This window comes from Pyxicephalus adspersus, chromosome Z (assembly GCF_032062135.1).
Source record: "Pyxicephalus adspersus chromosome Z, UCB_Pads_2.0, whole genome shotgun sequence".
NCBI lineage: Eukaryota > Metazoa > Chordata > Amphibia > Anura > Pyxicephalidae > Pyxicephalus > Pyxicephalus adspersus.
In genome coordinates this window covers 49,099,119-49,125,221 of record NC_092871.1, presented here as the reverse complement: position 1 = coordinate 49,125,221, position 26,103 = coordinate 49,099,119, and the positions used below count along the sequence as shown (strand labels likewise).

The 26,103-nt window shown below is 39.8% G+C and overlaps 1 protein-coding gene across 4 annotated transcripts in view; it reads right to left on the bottom strand.

The window, feature by feature from the left end:
• Positions 1-26,103, bottom strand: part of GPSM1 (G protein signaling modulator 1) — a 134,132-nt gene that overhangs the window by 41,777 nt on the left and 66,252 nt on the right. For 3 of the 4 annotated variants that reach the window (XR_011923426.1, XM_072430769.1, XM_072430768.1), the window contains exons 10-11: positions 6,502-6,572; positions 4,520-4,684 (exon numbers count right to left, since the gene is read on the bottom strand). Coding sequence is in view for 3 of the 4 variants with exons in the window: in XM_072430769.1 (XP_072286870.1) it covers positions 4,520-4,684; positions 6,502-6,572 (236 nt within the window). In the remaining variant the exon portion in view is untranslated. The remainder of the gene's footprint in view (positions 1-4,519; positions 4,685-6,501; positions 6,573-26,103) is intronic. The other variant, XM_072430770.1, reaches the window with a different exon arrangement.

The window sequence follows — 26,103 nt, the reverse complement described above, 5'->3', positions numbered from 1 at the left end:
TGTGTTGTGTATGTGTGTGCTTTCCTGCTCCCAGCATGACTTTGTCAGTCAATCATGCTGAGAGTGGGAGGACGCAAGATACCAGAGTGACAGGAGTCACAGTCACTCTGGCCGCGCTGGACAGGAGAAAAGCCCGAGGGGGGGCTACACAGGGGGGACGGGACAGCGGCTGGGGAGGATACCGGAGAGACGGCCCGGGCACAGAGGCTACATTTGGACCATAAGACGCAGGGACTTTTCCCCCCCACTTCTGGGGGGAAAAAAGTGCGTCTTATGGTCCGAAAAATACGGTATATTGTCATTATATATACTGTATTAAACTACAGAGTTTCAATTTGTTACATTTTTGGTTTGTGGTGTGCCGCAGGATTTTTTTCAATGTAAAAAATGTGCCCTGGCTCAAAAAAGGTTAAAAAACACTGCTCTAAGATCCACTGGCTCCCTCTGATGTAAACTACACACGACATGTACAGTTAAAGCATATATAGCATCATATCATCATGTAAAATGAGTGCAACTAAGGCAAAAACTTAAATAACATTAAGTGCAAGTTCAGTTTTGGACAAGAGTGCAGTTGCACCATTCCTGTGTGGTCCTTTCAGACCTACACCTCATTCCTTTTAGTATACAGAGTTAGCATGCTTCCTATATATTTTCCATATATCCTCTGGAGTCTGGGAGATATATTACACAGTGTTTTCTGTCTGTCATTCTGAAGCAAGATCCTGTATGCAGTTTGGCTGGAAAATGTGTTACATTTTAATTTAACATAGTTTAAACATAGTTAATTACTTTGCTTGGTCTACATTTTCTAGGTATATAAACTATTTTTGGAAATAAACTGCATTTAAATTTAGGACCACCACAACATGGAAAGTTATTGGCACAACCTGCTGTATCTTTCATTTGTGATGTTTGCATTTCCTGTATTGTGTTCCCAGTGTCTGGTTATCTACTGGGAATGTAAATTATTACACAAATTAGTGATCCTCTATTCAGCACACTGTTCTGGTACTATCCACTTGATTTACTGATTACTTCCTGCAGCAGGGAGTATAACAATTATCCAGCTATAAAATGTCTGAGTAGCATTTCATGAAACCTGACATCATGACATATAAAGGTCCAATAATCTTTGATGAAGAGTGCAATGTGAAACTGAAGTTGCTAAACACTGAAGGACTTTCAATGAACCTAGGGCAAAGCATAAGCAAAACAATGCACTGGTTTTCAAACTAGTGACAGAGGTGTGACAGCAGCTTTATAGAGCTCTACAGTAATCAAGTAGCCCTGTGACACATGAAACAGACTTAAGACTGGTGCAGTCTGAGCTGTGAGGGATGCAAAATTAGCTGTTAGTCTTCATCAATGGATAGAAATGGAGATGTGATGTTCCTGGCGTGTTTGTCCATCTTTCAAAATTCCTTCATTTTTAAAGGATGGCTCCATAATGAATCTGACAGTGAAAAGTTTTAAAATAATTTCTAGCCACAATTTGGCAGCAAAAAGTCTATACTTAAATTTACCATTTTCACCAATTGCTAGTTCTTGCTTTCTAACATGCACTAGAAAATGAGATAATCTAGTTGTTATGGGCAAAAAAGAACCCTGCCTTTTCAGATAGCCATGTAAACAATAAAGCTACATAGAAATAGTTCTATTATATAGAAATCATCCCTGTTCCCAGCTTAGTACTACATTTTTGTGCCTTGGACCATTGTGGACTACACCTCGACACCTCTTACTTCTACACCTTAATATCCAGATTATCAACTATTTTCTTCGGTTGCATCACTAACAACCAGTACCAATCCAAGTCTCTGAATCCCCTGAGGAAGCCACTGAGCGCAATGTGTCAGGAAATGAGACAATTCCTTTCCATCAAATTATATACATGTGTGATGTGTAACATTGGATTTGCGATACTGCAAACGTTTAAGGCTATCATAACAGGATATCAAATTTTCAAAGGCTCGACATTTTGGGGAAAAAACAATGGATTTGGTGATAGCTTAGGAAAGGTAGGAGCCAATGCATCAATACTTAAAAATAAAAAAGCCCACAGCTGACTGTCATTACAAAGACAAAATAGTTTCCTTGTAACTTCATAATATTGAAAACTACAAGTTATAACTGATAAAAATATTAAATTAATCATTAATAAGGAAGTAACCTTCACAATGATCCAGAAATTGTCATTCTACATTTTTGACACATCTAAGTGTAGGAATTAATTAATATATAATACAATATATATCCTCAACACATAATATCTGGGTCTGGTTCAGAAAACAAATGAGGAACCCAAAAATTGTTTTGGGCTCATTTATTACAGTGGTGATGGATATATATGTGACACCTGTTGCCTGCAGGCTGACCTTCGAGGGTGCAAAGCTCCCATCACCTATTTACATAGTTAAAAAAAAGCTAGAGATCATCTAAGTGCACAGAATATTTTACAGCTAAAACATTATAGTACAAATACACCAGAACAATCAAATCCTGAAATGCAACCATCATTTGGTACAAATTGATTTTGGTTCTATTTTCAAAACTTTATTGCAGTCATGATTATTTGTAGAAAAATGTAATTTTGGGGTTCCCACGTAATCTAGCCTTCTTTAAATTTTTCACATTGGTAGTTGTGGTCTGGGGGTCTTTGTAGGCAACTAAAGTCTACTAAATTTGCAGTTTTTGACAATTTGATTAAGGCTTGTTTCTGCTAGTGGCAAGTTTAATGTTTTTTTTTTGTATGTTTCAGTTATTGCTTTCAGCTGGCAAGCATCCCAAAACAGCAACACCTTTATGGTGTATGGTGAGGTCCATTGTAATGTGTAAAAGTTCTGGTGCATGGCTTGCATGGATGACCATCTGAGCATACTCTTTGGGCGCACTCTCAAGTCAATAAAAAAGTGATTCAGGAAAATATAAAATTTGTGTGTGTAATTTTATATCAAGCAACTTTTTAGTTGTATGTCTCTTTTAAAGTATGACTTTTTTCAGTAATTACCTTGGAGTGTGTAAAAACCTGGAATCACATGCTTTAAACAGGCTCTCAGGAACTCAAAGCGACCAGCATTTAGCCTATTACCAATTTAATGACAAGTGTAACCTTTCATCTCTGCATTAGTGTAACCCAGCATTTTTACCGCATGTTGGTTGCAATTCATTTAATGGGTAATGAGACATGGTCCTCATTTTTAATGTTCATCTGATCTCTGGCATGTCATTTTATTCTGTAACATGCTGCGTATGCTGTACAAAGTGAATGGATGTTTTCTGCTTTCTAAACTTGAGATTGTGGGTATACAAATTTCTAAAAGATAGCATGGCGGAAGACTGATTTGTAAACAGATGAAAACACACAGAAAAAAAACATCAACCATTTCCATGGCTGCTCAACTCACTGCTGCTGTTTAGCCAAGTCTGAAGGAAACCAGCTCTTACCCGGCTCCTGTCTAGTGATAGATGATACAATTTCTGGAAGCGGCCTTAGTTCCCAGGTATGCATTTTAATGTTCATAATGCTGCAGAGGTCAAGTATGACTTGGAATCACCATCACTACCTGGAGTTAGGCAGTAACAAGCTCCATTTTTGGATGGCACCCCCAGCTGTGACAGGTAACAATCTGATGGTCTCTCTCTCTCTTTTTTTTTTTTTAAATTAAGCTTCTATATAGTGATATTAGCTTCATGATAAGTTTTTCTGATTTTTTTTTTACATAAACCAATAACAACACGACTGCAAAACACCTGTATGCAGACAAAGTCAGAAAAAAATAAATTATTGTACCTTAGAAACCACTGGTAAATGCTGGAATGTGGTAACCAGGTACGCAGACTGAATGCTGATTATTTTTTTTTACAAAGAAAACAAACAACCCATCCATCACAAATGTACTGCATCAACCAAGCTGGAAAAAAGTGCACTACTATTTCAGCAGTTTTCTTCCCACCAAGTGATCTGTCAGTCAACCAACCCCACTCTGATACTTTAGAATTGACTGGATTTTGGCATGTTGACATTCCCCACTTTTATTTTTCTAGTTATCCAAAGGAGTGTAAGGTTTTCACTAAATTACACAACTATAAACATTGATTTCTGGGGAATTTTACTTAACCTCAATGTGACATGCAAAATACAGATAACAACAAAGGTTAGGAGCCATAACTGCACAGTCCCTAAGAAACATACAATCTTGCCAGGGTTCAACCTGGCAGGTATTTAAGGGGATGTTTACTTGACAAGCTTTACTAAACAAATGTCATTCTTTTCACATTAGTTTGAGAGAATTTTAAGATCACTCAGATATCACTGCAGGTGCAGCTGGCTTGTTTTGGCAGCTTTTTGCATTCCTTTAGCCTTGTATAGAAAGAGAAGCAGTTCTAAAGCATACAGGGCCCATCAACATAGGCCCTAAGGGTGATTTTTGTTATCCTTGAAAACAGACAATGACGACAAATGCCAAACCAGCAGACACAGAACAAAAAGAAAAATCTTTTTTGAAGTTCTGCTTACCAGGTGGGGCATCTGGACTCGAACATCCATAGTGTCGACTGGGACTCCATCCAGAGATTGAGTGTCTGTGGAACATTGGTTTTCTTTGTATTTTCTGTTTCTTGCTGGTTTTGAAATGCAGTCCTTTTTTAGGCCTGGCATTTGATGGTTGTCACCATTCTGAGTCTGTGATGAAAAGGATTGAAGATATCTGTTTCAGTAAAAAAAAAAAAAAAACTCAGACTGCCTTTGCTCACGCACTCATATTTTGAGTCACTGAGCTTTAGCAAGTGTTTGACTTCACTGGGTATAAGGTTAATCCTGGTCAGTAACGCAGGAGGTTTTGAAGCCAGAGGCAGCCAGTCAGATAGCATTTTCATAAGGGAGGCAGCAACATCAGCCTTCATATTGCTCACTGTACATGATTCTTATAAGACAGCTGTTGACTTGTAAATGATTTTTATAGGTAGACAAATACAAATGGACCAACAAACTATAGCACAAACTGGATTTTCTGTTGTATTTCATCATCTTTTCGATCCAGATTATTAGAATTTCTTTACAATATGTCCTTCTAGCCCAGCTCACTCTATGCATTCAGTATTTTCCACACAAAGAAGTTCTCTCTGTGCTCTAGACCTGCTACAGCACATTAAACTGTACGAATAACAATGTTTAGATTGAATGGAAAATGTTAAAACCCGTTTATGTTTTGTTGTGTCCTATTGGGGGAGATTTCACTTCCTGTCCTGTGAGAAAATCTTTATAAAGTGGGGGAAGCTTCCTCTTCTTCTGTGGTGATAAAGACAGTATGACTTTTTGGATGGGTAACAATTTCCTGCAGGGACATAGGATGCAATAAAACCGTATAAGGGGTCGTAACACTTCCCCACTCAATCCTAAAATTTAAAAAAGAAAAAAGTTTTAGCTTGACATATGTTTTAAGCTGTTTGTCACAGACTTGGTAGTGCACAGTAAAACTTGCTGTAGCTTCAGGAGGACTACATACATCTTCACTTAGTTTATTTATTTCAATAATTCAATTCAAAATGTGAACTGATATATTATAAATATTTCTTACACGCAGAGTGATATGTTCCAAGTGTCTATTTCTTTTCAGTTTGCCAAATATAACCTACAGATATTGTAACCCTATAACCTCAAATTCAGTCAATCAATGCAATGTGGCATGGAGGTAATCAGCCTGTGGCACTGCTGGGGTGTTATAGAAGCCCAAGATGTTTTGATAATGGCCTTCAGCTCATCTTCATTTTTGGGTGTCTCCCATCTTCCTCTTGACAATACCGCGTAAATTCTCTGTGGGGTTTAGGTCAGGCATGTTTGCCGGCTAACCAAGCAGAGTGATACCATGGTAATTAAACTAAGTATTGGTACTTTTGGCAGTGTGGGCAGGTGCCAAGTCCTGCTGGAAACTGAAAACAGCATCTCCATAACAGTTGTCAGCAGAGGGAAGCATAAAGAGTTTCATAATTTCCTGGTAGAAGGCTGCGCATACTTTGGACTTGATAAAACACAGTGGACCAACACCAAGAGATGACATGGCTCCCCAAATCATCACTGACTGTGAAAATTTCACACTGGACCTCAAGCAACTCAACTTGGATTGTGTGCCTGTCCACTCTTCCTTCAGACTCTGGGACCTTGATTTACAAACAAAATGAAAAATGTACTTTTGTCTGAAAAGAGAACTTTGGACCACTGAGCAACAGTACAGTCTGTGTTCCTACCTAGCCCAGGTAAGATGCTTCTGACCTTGTTTCTAGTGTAATTAATCTATATATTAGGAGTTTCACTTATTTAATTTATTTACTGAAATAAATTAACTTTTTAATGATACTCTAATTTATTAAGATGTACCTGTATATGAAGGATTTCATCCTATAATTCCACCACTTGACAGCAGAATGGAGGAGACTTGTAGTTATATGGAAGAAGTTAATTGTTTCTTACATTGCACTTTTATCACTACATCTGTTACTCACCTTTTCTGAAGGAAGTTTTATTAGGTCCAAGCTGTCCATACTGTTCTGATAAAGCCTCTTGGGCCTGGCACCTACAAAAAATAAATACTATGAGAGAAAACCTGACATTTACAATAATTACCCTTACTGGTAAAATATCTCAGTAAATAGATCAGCTACATTACAATTCCTGGGTGTTATTGTCTTACATATGGATACAAGTTCATCTTTGTGACTTCTGCACACATTTACACATTCCGCCTCCTACTGCTATGGCTGGCAGTGAATACATGACATTATAGGGGCAGGTAGTACTATATTGACTCGTAGTAACCACATAACATCCAGCACATGTGTCATCTTGTACTACAATGCTGCTGATGAATGACTGGTGCCATCGCCAAATAATGTAGTTTCATTCTAAACAACACAACAAAGCTGTGCCCAAGAGCAAGAAGGTGTTTCCTTATGGGGATGTCCACATTGTTTTTCTTCCATTTAAAAAAAATTGACAGCCAATATCTGATTGTGGGATATTACAATTAGATTTTGCTAGTTTGAAAATGTATTAAAGGGCCTAAAAAAGAAAACTGTCTTTAGTGTCCCCAATCAAACTAACACTTGCATTGCAGCTATAGGACAATAGAGATAGGTCTTATGAAAGATATTTTAATAAATAAACACAATGCCAGAATTCATCTGTTGCCTTGGGCCGACTCTCTCTTCTAATTAACATCACTTTTTGCCTTTCATATGACTTTCCAATATGCAAATAAAGGCACAGCACAATTAAAATGTCCTATAACTAAGCAAGCAAGAGATCAGATCATAGATTGATCCATTAAAGAATAGACTCAAAATCTCAGAGATACTGGTACATTTTTTAAAAAAACTTATAAGATTATTTTCAAAAACCTTGGGGGAACGGTGGACTCCTCAAATGGCAACTCATCAGCACCTCCCCATAGTGATTGATTGAGGCTGCTGACTGCTTCCCGTAAAAAACACTCAAAAAGGCTAACTGCCTTTTTCAGTGAGAACTGTCTCACTGAGATTTGTTAATTAAAGTATTTAATACCAGAAAACATAAAAAAGAACTAAGCCTCCTAATCATAAAGAGCAAGCAATCAAAAAGAACCAGATAATAGATGCCAGTAAAAGACACAATCTGATTTGGCACTTTGGATTTCTGCAGTTTGCCTTGGAAAGCTGGAAACCTGTCTAGATGGCAATAACTGAAAACTGCAAACAGAATGGAGAGCTTAAGGATGAAGATATCATATAATCCTACCATACAAGTCTGTGATTTTACTTTTCTTATCCAACACAGAAAATTACTGAAAAAAAAGAAAAAATATCTAAACAAACGTTGGTTAGGTATTTTCTCCTGTAAAACTGTAAACTAACAAGCCCCAGTCAGACCTACACTCATTAAATTGGGGAGTCATTGTACAGAACCCCAGGGTCATGAAGATACATGGAGCACTTAACAATATATGCAACACTTCCTATCGTACATGTACCAATATATTATGCAGGGCTGTACATAGGGGTATCAACTGACAAATCTATAAGGGGCGTCTTTCAGCTAGACAGGATCCTGATGCTGGGATGTTGACACTATTAGTTATGTACTGGAACTTATAAAAACAAAATGTGTTTAGTAGAGACAGAAATAATACATTCTAAATCACAATATGAAAAACTAGGAACTCCCTCAAAAGGAGTCTATACTTGTCAATTGGATGATGTTGAATTTCCGCCTTAATCGGCAACTATTTTTATAATATGAAATGTGCATGTATTTGAAATGCTTTTGTGCATATATATGTATATAGTTTTTAATGATTACTTTGAATAAATTCGAATATGTCCCTTTGGTTTGTATAAACTAGTATAATGACAAATCTACATACTTGAGAAGTACAATAAATGACACTGGAAGAGAAGAGGACTCTGCCCAAAAGAAATGACAATGCAAACAAGGTGGTTCTTACTGTTAAGATATACAAATATGTGATACAATTTGACACAAAGTTACAGCAGTTAAAGTTGATGTCCAAAGACCTTGCTCCAGAGACTTTGTTACAATGTTGATTTTGGCATGTGCACAGTGAAAAAGGATCAAACATACCACGGAAGCTTAATAGCTAAGGTACTGTGCGTGCTTGTCCAACTGTATTTGAGTTTTAGGCTACGTACACACGTCAGATGATTCTCGTCTAATAATCATCTTAGGGATAGTATTGGACAAGAATATGGCGCATGTACAGCGCCCATCCGACGTCGTCCATGGATCGTCCTGCCAGATAAGTAAATGAATCGTCCTGCCAGATTGTTTAAATCGAAATGCAATGCTTCGTCGTTCTCCCCCTCTCTTCTTCATAAAGTAGAGCAGCCCTGAATGTACAGTGTTTGTTCAGTCTTTTTTCGTTGGAAAGATCCTTTCCAACAACAATTCAAAATAGTGGAAGACTGGTTTGGTTATTCTGATTTCATGATGCTTGTTGAAGAGTCAGTGTGACTGAAATAGGGCATAATAGTTCAAGTTTCACTGGTGTAGATACTAATGTGAATGGGTATCTGGACAACCCTGCAAAATGTGTAACTAAATTTATAAAAATATAACCTTGTGGCATTAGTAAGTTTCTCTGGTGCAAACACTGATGTAAACAGTTACAGTTCTCTGTATAGCACTGCTGAATATGTATAATAATAAGAAAATGACATTACTGTAGTGGTGACATTGGAGTGTAAGCTTCTTGGGAGCAGAGACTGATATTACTGGCTCAGTGTTATGCAGATTCTGTAAGTGCTCTTTAAATATAGGAAAAAAAATGAATTATTCCAGTCAACCCTAAAAAGGAAAAAGAAATTGTCAGCATTGGCTCAATCTGAAAGATCAGTTTAGTTGGATAGACTGTTCATTAAATACAATCTCATGTGTGGCCAGAAGAAGCATATGTGTCTTTTGTCTTTGTTTACTCACCCATTTAGTTAAAGTCCATGTCAAGGGTGCTGACTTTTAGTGCAATTTAGGTCAGTTAAGGGCTGCAGCAGATCCGGTAAATCTTGTGATACACAGTACTTGAGTTCTAGACCGTTCAGAGTTCTGAGGGTACGGCTGTTGGCAGTGTCCTGGTACCAGTTCTTGTGTAGCTTTCGACAGTTTGTGAATTTGAATTCAGTCTTAGATATTTTGAAGTCCATCCCCTCCCTATGCCAGGCTAGGCAAATGGAAACTCTCAAGAGGTGTTTGTAAATGGTGCCTCTGTCTCCCAAGTCGGCTGTGATCAAAGGTTTTACGTAGAAGAACTGGCCAGAGGTCTGCATCTGGGGCGTGCTTCAGAGAAACTAAGCCAAACTCTGGGCAGACGTTAAAAATAAAGATGTGGGCATATTTGGAGGGTCTGTTCCCAAGTTTCTGGAGGTTTTTCTCATTCCTACTGTGTAGTTTGCAAAAAAGTCATTTAAAGATGACTGACAGGATGAAAAGGTAGATGCTCTTATAACAGAGATGCTTAAAGCAAAAACTAAATCAGGACATTTATTCAGAATCACTGCAGAATATAATTTACACTCAGAATAACTTTTTTTTTTTTTTATTGGTGATAACAATGATACATAAGGCCACCCGAAGGGATCAACAGCTTTTTGCCTGATTCTCTACTGACAATACAATAAAGTTGTGGCCTTTGCGCTGCTTTTTGTACATCAACCAACTCCTACACCCCCACCAACTCCTACAAACTCAATATTTTCTTTTACTTACTTAGGGCTGCATTAAGATATATTTAATTTACTTTTATTTACAGATTATGTGGGATCAGGGTAGAAAAAATTCCAAGTGCATCCTGAAAAGACAGCAGCAGCTATGACAAGATGAACAGTTGCGTAACTGTCATGATAGCTTTCCAACGTTTATCTGGAAACAAAGTGGATTCAGCTTTTAAAACAAAACACACGGGATGCAAGTTTGTATCAGAAAATTGCCATTATGATCTTTTCTATAAAAATAAAAGCATTCATGGTACTTAAAAGCACAACTGTCAGCCAGAATAATGTGAGAGGCAGTGAGGAACATTATCTGAATGTGAGGAGCGGTATGTACTATAAGAGATGTTCCCTGCTAATCAATGAATGTCAGAGTTTATATATTGAAAAAGGAGAATCATTGAATTATGGCTGTTTAGGATTTTAAATGTCTAAAATAGACAATTTTATACATTTCAGGTACAGGTGAAGGAGGTCAAGTTGGGACCAGCTTACTTTTTTAAAGCAGGAATATTTGTCCGCAAAAATTTCCATCTCTTTTCCCATCCACTTTGGGGTCTTATTTCTCCTTCCTCAATAAGAAAATTGCTACTTGCTCTGTCATTACATCCCCAACTATATATAAAAAAAATCCAGCAGGGGTGGTAGAAACCCCTTATATTTGGAAACACATTGGTCTCACCAGAATGGTTGCCAAGAGAATGATTTAGTTGGTCTTTTTTGAATCTGCCACTTGAATACGAATTTTGGGTGGACTGTCCATTTAATAGCCAACTATATAATCTTCATAGGATAAAACTATAGCACTTGCAAACCCACAGGTGTCTATGCACCAATAGATCATAATACAGCCACCCTGCAACCACATTACATACATTATGACTAGAGATGAGCGAATTGAAGCTGACGAAGTGGAATTTGATCCCAATTCCAGGAAAAATTTGATTCCCAACGAATCCCAATTTCCTCACCATTCGTAGTAAAGAATCGCAATTTTTCCTAAAATGGCGGCTACACATGTGAGGACATGGGGAAAGGAACTCTGGGAAGGCGGGATGACCAATAATACCATGCATACAGCCAATCAGCAGCCAGCCAGCCCTGTGATGTCACAGCCCTATAAATAGCCCCAGCCATCTTGGATTAGGACATTTTACAGCGTTCCGAGTGCAGGGAGAGACGTGTGCATGTGCTACGGAGAGTGATAGCAAAAACCCCATTGTGAGAAAAAAAACTCAAGAAACGATTTATAAGTGCAGGTAAAGGATAGGGAGGAATCATTTAACAGCATCTTAGTGCAGGGAGAGACGTCAGAAGGCGCTAGGGACAGTGCTAGAGTAAGCGATTTACAAGTGCAGGGAAAGATTTGGGGATCCAAATAGGCATTATACAGCACTGTCATTCCAGCAATTTGTTCTTGTTATTGGGGTGCAAGTGCTATGTTGAAAAGACTTTAATGGCTTATATCCGTTAAAAAAAGAAAAATATATTCTCAGTTCACTTCTGCAGTTATATGTGGTGAAAGCGTTTAGTGACGTATTTGAGTACGAAAAGAAAAATATATACGCAGTTCACTGTTGCAGTTATTTGTGGTAAAAGCTTTTAGGGGTGTTTTAAATTGCGCTTAATTTATTTAGTTCAGCTAAAAGTATGTCAGACAGAGAAGTGCCAGGCCATGCACAGAGGAGTGGCAGAGGCCTAAATATTTTTGTCGCTGCAGAGTAAGGAGGCGTGTAAGCAGGAGTCGCAGCGAGAGTCCTGAGCTCCCGGTGTCATCTAGCAGTCGTGTCTTAACCAGCAACCCAAGGGTTGTTGATTGGTTAACTCATTCATCCACCTTATACCAAGTGACATCAGACACCCCCAGCCCACAGTCGGTGGGTTCTTCTCACCTCAGCGGAAGGGAGCTGTATGTCATTTCCATCTTCTGCTGGTCCAGATGCTCCTGCTCCTCCTACTCCTCGCCAGTCATTCCGTCAGCAATCGATCGCCGAAGCGATTGCCAAGAGACAACAGTATGCGTGCACTCATTCAACGGTGCAGAAGCTGAAGGTGCTCCTGTCCAAGTTGCTGGTGCTGCAGTCCCTCCCTTTCCAAGTGGTGGACTCTGCACCTTTCAGAGAACTGATGGCTTGTGCCGAGCCAAGGTGGAGAGTCTCAAACCGTCACTTCTCTGGGAAAAAGGCAGTACCAGCCCTGCACAAATATGTAGAACAGAAGGTGGGCCAGTCCTTGAGCCTGTCGGTGTCTGCCAAGGAGCTCGGCAGCGCTGACGTGTGGAGCTGTAACTACGGTCAGGGTGAATGTGGTGCCTGCACAGCCACACCAGCAGTTTGGCCAGATGACACCGCTTCTGCCTCCACGTTCTCACGTTGTTGGTCCTGCAACAACGTCGGCCTCTGCCTCCTCATCTTTCACTGTGTCCTCAGCCTCCACTGCAGGGACAATTCACAGTGCCCCTTCAGCATACCACAGGTGCAGGGTACGGCGGTGTCACGCTGTTCTGCACCTGGTTTGCCTGGGCGAACAGAGTCACACAGGGGAGGAACTGCTCAGTGTGATTCATCAAGAAATCGAATCCTGGCTTTCTCCAAGACAACTCAAAATCGGAACCATGGTGACCGACAACGGGAAGAACATGGTGTCGGCGCTGCATCGAGGAATGCTGAGCCATGCGCCCTGCATGGCACACGTCTTCAGTCTGGTTGTCAAGCGGTTCCTGAAGTCTTCCACCCATCTGCAAGACATCATAAAAATAGCCAGGAAACTTTGCATGCACTTCAGCCACTGGTACACCCCAAAGCACACCCTCCTTGAGCTGCAGCGGCAGAACGGCATCCCCCAACAGGCTGATATGCAACGTTTCCACCCATTAGAATTCCATCCTCCATATGTTGGACCAACTATACGAACAGAGAAAGGCCATCCACGAATTCTTGATGATCCAAGCGGATAGGAGCACTCCCATGTATAACTTCGATGTCAGCCAGTGGCAGCTCATGCGTGACACCTGCCGTTTGCTCAGGCCCTTTGAGGAGGCCACGTTATTTGTCAGTCGCCAGGACTACGGGATGAACAACGTCATTCCACTGCTTCATATCCTGGAACAGATGCTAGTAAATCTGGCTGGTCAGAGACTGGTTGACATGGCGCCTAGATCTCACGGCCACACGAGCCCTGTGGGGGCTGAACTGGAGGAGGAGGACACTGGAGCACAGGCAATGTGTAGCGAAATGGGTGGTTTTTCTACTCAGGTGACAGGAGAGGAGGAGGAGGAGCAGGAGCAGTCAGAGGAGCAAGAGGGAGATGAGGCAGCATGCAGTGGAGATGGAGGCAGAGAGTCCCTCTGAGTCACTTGCACAAATGGCCTGCTGCATGCTCACTTGCTTGTGTAGCGACAGCCAAATTGTCACCATTTGGGATGAGGGATGACTTCTGGCTCTCCACCTTGTTGGACCCTCGCTACCGGTCCAAAATGGGGGCCTTTTTTACACCCGCTGAGAGGGAGGACAAACTGAACTACTACAGACATCCTATGTAGTCAGTTGGCCGCTGCCTATCTGCCCCATCGTCCATTCTCTCGCAGGTCTGACTGGGGGGGCCCTCTGCACTCCGGTTCCACTGCCATGGCTGCTGGGGAGGGGTGTGGTGGCTGGAGCAGTACCAGCTCCATCAGCAGCAGCCCGAGTCTGGATTCGCTGATGAAAAGCTTTCTTCACCCGCATAGTGAAGAAACTACTCACCAGCAGCTAGACAGAGCAGAACCTGAACCAGCAGGTGGTGGCATACTTGGAGTGCACCCTGCCAGCTGTCATTGAAGATCCGCTGGACTACTGGGCAGCCAAACTGGATTTGTGGTTGCAACTGGCCGAGTTTGACCTGGAAAAGCTGTCCTGCCCGTCCAGTAGTGTGGCATCAAAGCGGGTGTTTAGTGCGGCAGGGGCCATAGTTACCCCAAGAAAAACACGCCTGTCCACCCAAAATGTGGAGAGACTGACCTTTGTCAAGATGAGTCAGGCGTGGATCTGCCAGGATTTCCACCCACCAATGTCTGATGCATCTGATTACATGATCCATGCCACTTCACCCAAACCTTGACAAAAAAGACCGGTTTCTTCTGGTTACCTGCCTCAGCTACTACTCTGATGCTGTCACCCGCCTGATGCCAAGTGCTCCTTCTTTCACCGACCTTCGACAGCGGGTACTGGTATTGCCACTCACCACCCCACTCTGTCACCGGGTCACTTTGTGGCCTCCTGATGCTGCTGCCTCCTGCACATCATGTCATTGTGCCACTCTGTGGCCTCCTGATGCTGCTGCTGCCATCTCCACACTATGTCACCTTGCCACTCTGTGGTATCCTCCTGATGCTGCTGCTGCCATCTCCACACTATGTCACCTTGCCACTCTGTGGTCTCCTTATGCTGCTGCCACCACCTCCACAATCTGTCATTGTGCCACTCTGTGGTCTCCTGATACTGCTGCCACCTCCACACTGTCATTGGGCCACTCTGTGGTCTCCTCATGCTGCTTCCACCTCACCACTATGTCATTGTTCCACTCTGTGGACTTCTCAAGCTGTTCTCCCACCCTCCCCACTCCATGACTGGGCCACTATTTTGCCTGGATGACATCACTATTTATTTGACCCTTCTGTCAGAAGGAAGGAAAAAAGAGACGCACAATGGATTCTGTGTGTAGCAGCTGTAAGGCCTGTATGGTCCCATCAGAATTGGCTTATGATTTGGTAGCCAAAAGCAGGAGTGGGTACAAAACACAGAAGACATGCAAACATTCCATTCACTTGTCATCTCTGTTTTGGATCCACTCCTGTTTTTTGGGCATTAGCAATACTGATGGATTATTGAGCAAATGCTGACCGAGTGAAAGCATATGCTCCACAGACAGGATACGTTTTTTGTGCGTTATTGTTCTGACGGATCAGGAAGGGCAAAATAATCAGTGACATCAACACAAACTTAGTGCCGACACCCTCTCCACTCTGTCGGGGGAGCTCTACTTGTATAAGCGGTTAATAGAACAGGTTCAGTAGACATCTATGTGGAATGAGCTGACAAAGGTGTAAAAGTAGTGTGCTTCTTCCTAAAGCTAATATGGACCTGTAAGGCTGTAAGACTCCCTATGCGTGTTACTGCAAGGCACAGTGTTCTACACCACTATCAAGGCTCTCTGCAGGCTGGAAATAGACATTTTTTAACGTGATTTGCCACAAATAAATTCGGATCTAAGCGAATCTTTTTAAAAAATTCGGCGAACCGGCCGAAACAAATTTTTGAGGAATTCGTTCATCTCTAATTATGACCACGCAAAATGAACATCTGAGAGTGTAAATCAATGAAAACAAATAAAACACCAACACTAAAATCTACATGTTGTTAAGGATGAAAAAAAAAGAAATTCATTAAATTCTTGCTCTTTATATGTATATGAGATGTTTGTGTCACAGGAAGAAATTAGCGGTAACTACAAGCTAGGTATTGTCCTTTGGGGTTTTTTCCTGCCCCAGAATTAAATCAGGATAGGGAAATCTCTTCAAAATTAGGGAACATCTAACACAACTGACACAAGAACACATCTGACTGCAAGATGTATACTCCTGTTTTGTGACAACTGTAGTAGTGGAGATTTTCTAAAACTTTTTGTTCCAATGACAATGATCACCAGAACAGATGAAGATGGTGAACATCCCTAGCAGGGCAACATAAAGCAATAAAAATTTGGCAATTATTCTAACCATCCTACATCTAAAAGTGAAAAACAAGTAATGGCTAATCACATACCATGCCACCATACCAAAACTCCAGTATTGTCTTGAGGTCTCCTTTTAGAGTTCACACTTGAATTTTATATTTTACTTGAATTACTAAGGCTGTTCTCAATATTGACAAACAACACTGCTATTTTAAGTAAAAATGGGTTTCATGTTCTTGCAGTAAAAAAAAAAAAAAAAAAAACTGCCTAAGCTGTTTGGAATCATCCAGGTCCTATATAGTCGACTCCATAGACAGCAAGCAAAGCCTGCACGTGTGATGACAACTTCCAATTACTCAAGTTCTCAACAAAGTAACATACAGGTTAGATTATTTACAATTACAGTAAACTGGTGACTTTGCACACATGCCTTACAAGGCAGCATAATATAATGAGCAATATATTTAGGTCATCAGAAGACCAGTAATTTAGGGGAAATTCAACCAACATCTGCTAAGCAGCTGAATATTTTCACCAAACTAAGTACAAGAACCCACTTTTTTTACCCTATTACAAATGGCAAACAATATACAACCCATTGCTTGATATCCTCAAAACATCAGTATTTACCTGCCTAAACTCCTGGTGACTGTTAGCACAGCTAAGAGTAAAATAGAAGGTTTCTATTTCCACCATCGGAGTAGGTTTTTTTCCCCATGTTTAGGGATCTTCAAGGCTTTGACATTGCAAGGCCACACATAGAAGCAACATCAAAGAAATGAAAAAGATATGAAATATACTAAAAATAAAGTTAACAGACAAAAAATGAGAATATATGTCCACAGTAACCGTGGATGGGAATCCTTGTACTATACAGAGATCCACTTCATTATTTCTCCTGTGGCCCAAATAGATGGGGGTGACTAGGAATATTGGTAAGCATTACATATTTTCTCTTTTTTCCAACGTGTTTTGCCAACTAGGCTTCTTCAGGGGTGTTTAGAGACTAAGTGATGTTCCAAGACATAGAGGGAAAAAATTCCTCCAATTGCTTGGAAAGCCTGAGTGAGGGAAAATGTGTAATCAGAGGCTGCAGCAGATCAGACTCCCTGCCTAAAAAGGTCAGGACACAGCATTCTTTGGGAGTTTGTGCATGTGTCGTAATATGTGTTTTCAACATATTTTGGTATTGTTTGTCATTGAACTTTATTTTTAATTTATTGCATACAAGCAAGTGTGCACGAAAAAAAAAAACCCTGCTTTTTTCCCCCCTCTCTATCGTTACAAATGATTAGGGGTTGGTGCGTTTGATACTTTAGTATGGATAAGGGGAGATCTCCTTTACCCAGACCAACAACACACAGAAGTGCAAATTCAGACTGTTGTGTGTTTTTGGTTATGGCAAATATAGACTTCTTTTTTGGGGAGTTTGTTTTACTAAATTGTGTGTAGCTTCTCTACAGTATGTATAGGGTCATTTCAAGAAAAAATACAGTCAACAGCAGCATTCTTTAGGAGCCATGTAATGAAAAGCAGTGAAATAAAAATATATGGTCAAGGGAGTGGTCCGGATGTTGGATGTCCTTAACCCAGGGACTACCTGTAGTTGAAGATGGCAACAGGGTACCAAGTATCTCTACTGAAATATGAAATACAAATGTAAAAAGTGTGATTTACAGTTCACATTTATTACATTAGAAATTCTAGGAATCCTTTTTTTCATTTTATAGTTACAGCAAGTGAAAAGGTCAAAAATATTTATTCCTATCCAGAACATTAATCGAAAAACTCTACATTCATTTTTGGTAATAGCCCAGCAAATCAAGTAAAAGTGATGTAAAACTGTGATTGTGGCCTTGCCCGACACCTTCTTCAATAGGCAAATCAATTTGCAGCAAATAATTAGCAGACCACCACTTTAATTTAACATAGTGAATTAAAGTAGGGTATGTGGCCACCAGCAAAAATATTTTTCATGGGTCTGTATGGGGAAAGTAAGTTGTCTGTGATTAAGTAGGCCCAACTGAAGTTTATGTTCATTCTATAAATTTAAAAAAGAAGCACTTTATAACACAAACGTCTGGTTATTGTAATGCATTAGCAGAGTAAAGCCCTGTAACCATATTGTGACCATATTGTGAGTGTGATATACAACAAATTAATGAGAGAGGAAGCGACATTGTGGAGCTAGTGAAGAGCATGCTGTGGCAGTCAACCCAATTAGGAGCCCAGCAGATACAGTTAGGTCCTTAAATATTTGGACAGAGACAACTTTTTTCTAATTTTGGTTCTGTATATTACCACAATAACTTTAAATGAAACAACTCAGATGCAGTTGAACTGCAGACTTTCAGCTTTAATTCAATGGGTTGAACAAAAAGTTTGAAAAAATGTGAGGAACTAAAGGCTTTTTTTTAACACAATCACTTCATTTCAGGGGCTCAAAAGTAACTGGACAAATCAAAAAGCTGAAAATAATATATTCATTTCTAATAGTTGGTTGAAAACCCTTTGCTGGCAATGACATCCTGTAGTCTTAAACTCATGGACATCACCAAATGCTGGGTTTCCTTTTTTTTAATGCTCTGCCAGGCCTTTTTTTGCAGCAGCTTTCAGTTGCTCTTTGTTGGTGGACCTTTCTGTCAGAAATTTAGTCTTCAACAAGTGAAATTCATGCTCAATTGGGTTCAGATCAGGTGACTGACTTGGCCATTCAAGAATATTCCACTACTTTGCTTTAATAAACTCCTGGGTTGCTTTGGCTGTATGTTTTTGGTCATTGTCCATCTGTATTATGAAACGCCTCACAATCAATGTGACTGCATTTAGCTGGATTTGAGCAGACAGTATGTCTCTGAACACCTCAGAATTCATTCGGCTGCTTCTGTCCTGTGTCACATCATCGATAAACACTAGTTTCCCAGTGCCACTGGCAGCCATGCACGCCCCAAGCCATCACACTGCCTCTGCCATGTTTTACAGATGATGTGGTATGCTTTGGATCATGAGCTGTTCCACGCCTTCTCCATACTTTTTTCTTGCCATCATTCTGGTAAAGGTTGATCTTGGTTTCATCTGTCCGAAGAATGTTTCCAGAACTGTGCTGGCTTTTTTAGATGTTTTTGAGCAAAGTCCAATCTAGCCTTTCTGTTTTTGAGGCTTATGAGTGGCTTGCACCTTGCAGTGCACCCTCTGTATTTACTTTCATGCAGTCTTCTATTTATTGTAAATTTGGATATCGATACGCCTACCTCTTGGAGAGTGTTGTTCCCTTGGTTGGCTGTTGTGAAGGGGTTTCTCTTCACCATGGTCTTTTGGTGTTGCTGAGTTCACCAGTGCTTTTTTTTCTTTCTCATGATGTACCAAACTGTAGATTTTGCCACTCCTAATATTGTAGCAATTTCTCGAACTTTTTTTTCTGTTTTTGCAGCCTAAGGATGGCTTGTTTCACCTGCATGGAGAGCTCCTGGACCACATGTTGTCTGATCACAGCAAAATCTTCTACATACAAGCAACCCCCCCTCAAATCAACTCCAGGTCTTCTATCTGCTTAAATGATGACGACATAGGAAGGTAATTGACCACACCAGTCCATGAAATACCCTTTGAGTCAATTGTCCAACTATTAATTATGGTAATGTACAGAACAAAAAATTAGAAGAAAGTTGTCCCTGTCCAAATATTTATGGACCTGACTGTAAATTACAGTAAGCATATAAATCTCCAGCAGATTACACAGAGTACTTTACATAAGAACAAAGATTCACTTGTAATTGGTGTCTGAGATTTAGTGGGAATCCATGAGCTGAACAGTCTGGTCAGACAGAAGATGGGAACAGAAAAAACAAACAAATCTACAGATATAAATATAAACAATCTAGGGCATTACCTGTCAATGGTTTACCAAAGATTTACACAATTTTCACACATTTTTCTAATTACATCTTTCATGCAAAATGAATATATATTTGGGTAAAAAATTGATACATCAGATGTTTATTTCACCATTAGATTATCATGTATACCCATTATGATTACACCATTAGATTTCATGTATAAAATAAACTGTACAGCTACAAACTGTAGCTTGATATATAAAATACCCTGTGGCTGGTGCAAGATAATAAAAACCTTTGATCATTTGAATATTATTAAAAAAAATAAACTGTTACCTGTGAGTACCATGGCAAATCTAATGTAGTCATCTGCCCAAGATCACAGATCAAGGTGTTGCAAATACACAAAGAACACACTGTGAACCCTTTTTATATGAAAATCGGCAGGACATGATTGATTGGATGCCCTTTTTTGTGTTATTTTCCTGCTACACATTAGGGAGGCAGCAACTATCATATCTGCCTGGAAAGAGCTTTTCTTTTTGAGTGGAGTTGCTATTTTAAGTTTAGAATATCTTTCCTGGCAATGCATTGCACTAGAGCCCCAATTTGCATGAATTAATTTTCTTATCGCAATTTGCAGAAAAACAAATCTTCATACGTGAAGAGTACTTCTATCTGAATTCTGGCTCTGAAGTGATTTTCACTTCAACCTCTTCTGCTAAATTCCAGAGTGCTATTTCAGCCTCCCTGGACTCACAGGTGGAAAAGAAGCCCTTGTGTGAGATTTCAGACCCTATCTATCTTTAACCACTCTCAGGCTGAAAATAGGATATGTCTTTTCTAAAGATAATAAATGTCAACATTGGAAAAAGATATATTTTTTATTGATTTTAATGGTTGTAAATATAATTTATTTTATAAAATAAATCTTGTGTCTCTATTTAGCTTGTAATTGTATAGGTACACGGTGGCAGCCATATTGGGTATTTCTGCTTGCCCCCAATTTGTCTGGATTAAATAGACTGTAGCTTCTAGTGATGTGAAACACTCACAAAACTCCTGATTGCCAGAAACCACTATTTTTCTTTTCCTGCCCTCTAGTTTACATGACTGAATTCAGATACAGTATTTTTTTTTTTGTGATGCCAAAAAAAAAAAAAAAAAAAAAAAAAAAAGCAAAAGTTTTTACTAATTGTGAGCTGTTGTGTTTGTTGTTTAATGAGTAATATTTTTATACTTCTGTTCATTCATATCAGAACAAACTTTCAAGAGAGGAAGAGGAGATTGTCTATTAAAGTTTGTTCTAAAAATAATCTTTTAGAACACATAAGAAAAACTACAGTGTACAATAGTGTGGCTTGATGTATGGCTAGGTAAGATATTCATTGGCTCGGCTCCTGCCTGCATCAGCAACATCCAGCTCCTATGCAGCTTTATCATACTCAGTAACTTGCATATTGTGCAGGAAATAGCTCTTGGAACATAGGGGTAGTTTAGGTCTTATTTCTCCCATTCCTGACATTTTCTTCCAGCCTCAAGCATGCCTCCATAGAAGATGGTGTCACTCTCTATACAGGTTGCAACTGCAGATCATGTCGCTTTTCAGGTGAGCTCAGAGCACTGTTCACGTTTTGCTGTGGCCCCAGACAGACACTCTGTACTGTCTGATTGCCCCTTTCAAGGATCTAGGGGGTCACAAGATCACTGGGACAGAATTGCATACATGAAATCATACCTCTTTAAATGGGACCTTTAACTGTTTATGTCAAGGATTGAAAACACAGTCTGCAGGGAAATAGCAGTTCTGAAGAAAGTTATTAGTGATATGTTGAGAAGGCAACCACTGATTTGAGGGGCCATGATGCACAACATACTAATACTTTAACCTCCCTAGCGGTCTAATTCTGTCCAAATTTCCATGCAAAAAGCGCTACAATTTTTTGCATTGAAATTTATTTTTCTTTGTAGGCTATAATTCTTAGGCATTACTCACTGACTTCTCATAAATTTACCAAATTTAATAAACTTTAAATAACAAAACACAAAAATCAGTTAGAAAAAAAAATATTTAAACATGTAATGTAACTGTAGAGTAGCATATAATATATATACATAATATGAATATTTCTTTGTATTGGACTCAATACTGCTATTTTGTATTGAATCAAATACAAAATTATTTGAATTTCCCTCAGATCCACCCGCACTGACGCATGCATCGATGTCCCTGGAAAACCCCGGAGATCGTCACTGCATTCGGTGGCTGGGGATCGGATGAGAAGGACGTGTCCCTAGGACCTGAGGGGACAAGCAGGACACAGGTGGATGACAACGGAGTGTTTTTTTTTTTTTTTTTACATTCTAGTGCTGCTTTTGCCACAGAATATATTTATATTGTTTTCTTTTTTTGCCACAGTATTTCTCTTTTTTGCTTTAGTTTTGCTGCATTTTTTTTTTTTTTTTTTTTTTTTTTTTTTTTTTTTTTTTTTTTTTTTGTTAACAGCTACCCCGAGTGTGACTCGGGAATACGGGTAGTGGAAAATCCTGTCACACTCAGGAATACAGCTAGGGGGTAAATGGGCAGACTACCCTACTGTACAAATCCTGAATCTCAAAGACAACTTGCAAAACAAGAGTTGGTGCAATATTATTCGCATCAGAGCCTGCCCGAAACAGTTGAGCTCAAGGACTTAAGCTACGTACACACATCCAATGGCTCAGGGCCAATATCAGACAAGAATCTGGTGTGTGTACAGTACAGCACCCCTCGTCCGAACAACCGTCCTGGAGGACGACTAATGATCCTAATGCAAGGGAAGGGAGAGAGCGCAGCAGGGTGCCACTGTGTCATTCTCCCCTCCCCTCTATATAGAGCAGAGCACAGCACTCGTTCATGCATCGTTAGTCACTGGAAATTATTGTGAAAGATCCTTTAAAACAACAATAATTGCACGTGTGTATGCAGCTTTAACCTCTGCTCCTATTGATATTTTGAACTTGCTATTAAACAAGCTGAAGGAGTCTAACAATGAAGTGGATAGAATACATAGAACTCTGGGCCTAAGAGTAAATCTGCATACACGGTGCAATAACTATCATTGGAAACAAGCGACTAACGACTGTTCGTCCGAAAAACGCTAACAAAAAAAGTGCACAACAACGACAATGAACGAGGATTGTCGCTGGAAACGAATGACCGTCCTGGCGGATCTTATTGGGCGACGATTGTTCGCAATCTATCGTGTGTACGGTCATTCAGTGATCGTGGATGGTTCTGCAGTACACTTTCTCTTTTACATGTCACTTCCTGCATCGTTCAAACTATTGTATCTAGCGTGTGTATATTATTAGTGGATTATATTTGAACGATCGTATTGTTACAGCATGTACAGAATTGTGCACAATACGATTGTTCAAAATAATCATGCATAATCATCAGTCGTTCATTTTTTTAACGACAATTATTGCACGTGTGTACCTGGCTTAAGAATGTGGCCCACCCCGTGATTATTTGCACAATCTATTCCTTCCAGCTGAAGGAAGCTAGTATGATTGAAACCTTATCCCAGGATTTGGTTACCAATAATGGCCAGTGCTCAAAGAATTATGTGCATAATGGGGATAAAATGTGCAAAACGTCAAAATAAGACAGATTGCAAAAGTAGGTAAGGCAAACCAAACATTTTTTTTTTTAAATATATTAATAGCAAAAAGATCAGATCTGAGCATGTTGCCGCCTTAAAGGATGTGTTTGGGTTGGTAACTAGGGATAAAGAAAAGGCGCATTTACTAAACATTTTTTTTAGCTCTGGGTACACAAAGGAAAATGGCCAAGCTCATGTCAAAATTGCTCATAGCAATGCCATTGCCTTAAACAATGGCTCAAAATTGATATGACCAATAAATAATTGGACAAAATTAGGGTTGACAAAGCACCAGGACCTGATATATTACGTCCATGTATCCTCAAAGAGCCGAGCTCAGTTATTTTAAAGCCAGTGTTTCCAATTTTTGGAGACTTCTATCAGTGGCATGGTACCAATGGATTGGCTTAATGCCAATGTGGTTCCTGAAATAAAGTGATTGTGTTAAAAAAGGCTTTAGTTCCTCATATTTTTATGCAATCTTTTTGTTCAACCCACTGAATTAAAGCTGAAAGTCTGCAGTTCAATTGCATGTGAGTTGTTTTATTTAAAATAATTGTGGTAATGTACAGAACCAAAATTAGAAAAAAGTTGTCTCTGTCCAAATATTTATGGACCTAGCTGTAGGTATGAAGGAACTCAGCTATGAGGAGAGATTAGCTGAACTGAATCCACCCTCCCTTGAGTAGAGATATTTAAGGGGGGATATGATCATCCTATATAAATGGTCAAGGATAATCCGGATAGCCCAGGATGCCCTGGATAAGGAAGGGATTCTTCACTGTAAAGTCTGTGAAAATGTGGAAAAGACTCCCTCAGGAAGTAGTTGCAGCAAGTGGATTGCTTTAAGAAAGGGCTGGATGCCTTTCTAGAAGCATATAATATAACTGGGTATTAAAGCTTTAATATAAAAAGTTAACAGACTGTTGATTCAGGGAACATCTGATTGCCTCATGGAATCAGGAAGGACTTTTTTCCCCGTTGGAGCAAATTGATCCAGGGTGTTTTTTTGCCTTCCTCTGGATCAACTATGTCTAAAGGGTTTTTTATCTAGGACATGTTTAATTGCCTAGTGGTTGAACTTGATGGACTTATGTTTTTTTTCAACCTGACTTACTATGTAACTATGCAAATGTTTTACCCAAATCAAATTTTGTGTGTGGTTTCACTGTCAACTTGGATAAACCAGTTGTCATAACAGGTTGACATGGCCTTTCTGACATAAAATATTGTGAGAGAACTTAAATGTTTGCATGGTTAATTGTTGCAGTTCAAGCATTTCCTGATCTTCAGACAGCAATCAGTTTCTGTCTGTGATGGATAAAAGCCTGACCTGCTGATTGGTAATTAGTGCAGCGACATAAAATTTAAGATTTTTTTGTGTGTTTGCAGAAATCAGAATTGCTCTCAATCTTCAGCTTTGTAATTAGAAGCTGTTGTTTGTGAATCAGGGGTTTCTGCTTTGTCAATTACACTTAACAGTCTACTCACATTTGTCTTTCTTAACAGAATGAAATTTATTGTTTGACTAAAAATTAACACAGCATCATGCAAATGAAATAGAAAAATAGGAACAGCAAGAGGAATAATCAAAAAAATGTTACACTAGTGATAGTTTGTGGACCTCCAAGGTTTGGTGTATTATTGTTCTGGACAGCCTCCCCCCAATGATGGGGTTTTCTTTGTTATGGGACCCTTTAAGTGTCAGTTTCTCATTGTTCTGGACCCCTCCACAGTCAGTGCGTCTGTCTCAGGACTCCCAAATGACAATGTTTTACCGTACTGGGATTGCCAAATTCGTGGCATTATTGTCCTGTGATCCATAAGTGCCAGTGTACTGTTTTTTAGAGACTACCAAGTGTCAATTTTCATCAGAAATGTGTCAGTATTATGATTAATCTCGGATATTATCAGCTCATACATGCAACCTTCTCCCAACGCACAAAATTTCCAGGACCTGTAGTTTGGCGATGTGACATTCTTTGTAAATATCAACAAATAGGGATGGAGATGTGATGCACAAAAAAATATTTTCATTCCGCCTGACCTTGTTTTGGTATAAACTGACAGTGAGTGATTGCAGGTTGAAGCATTGGGCAGTCCACACTATGTTCATTGGCTCTCCTCTCACCACTCAGCCGAGTTAATAATTTGTGGTGCAAAACAGCAGAGTGTGACTCCACTGTTTATTTTTACTGCCGAGTTGCTCCCACCTGATGAGAAAATTCCCAAACAAAACCTTAAAACTGGTAAAACAGAGCACAAAAAAGTGATATTTAACATAAAACTGCTACTTTAACTGCAGAGAGTGATATACTGCTGGTAATACAGAGCAGATGCAGCTCTGCACCTCTTGCACTTTAAAAAAACAAAGGGTGCAGCACTGCCCTCTTGCTCTCTATTGCCTAGGCAATGGGAGTGCAAAACCTCCTAGGATATGTCACGCATCACGGGAGGCTCTTAGCTGCTCCTTCTGCGCATGCCCGAGCATCTTTCGCAAAAAGGGAAAGACATTGTGCAATGAGATTGGCATGTTTTTTCCCCCATCTACCTCACCTTATCTTGCGCCAGCGTCGGGTGAGGTAGGAAGAAGAACCCGGAAGAACAGAGAGAAGATGGAAGTTCCTAGCACGCCGCCCTGAAGATGGATACCG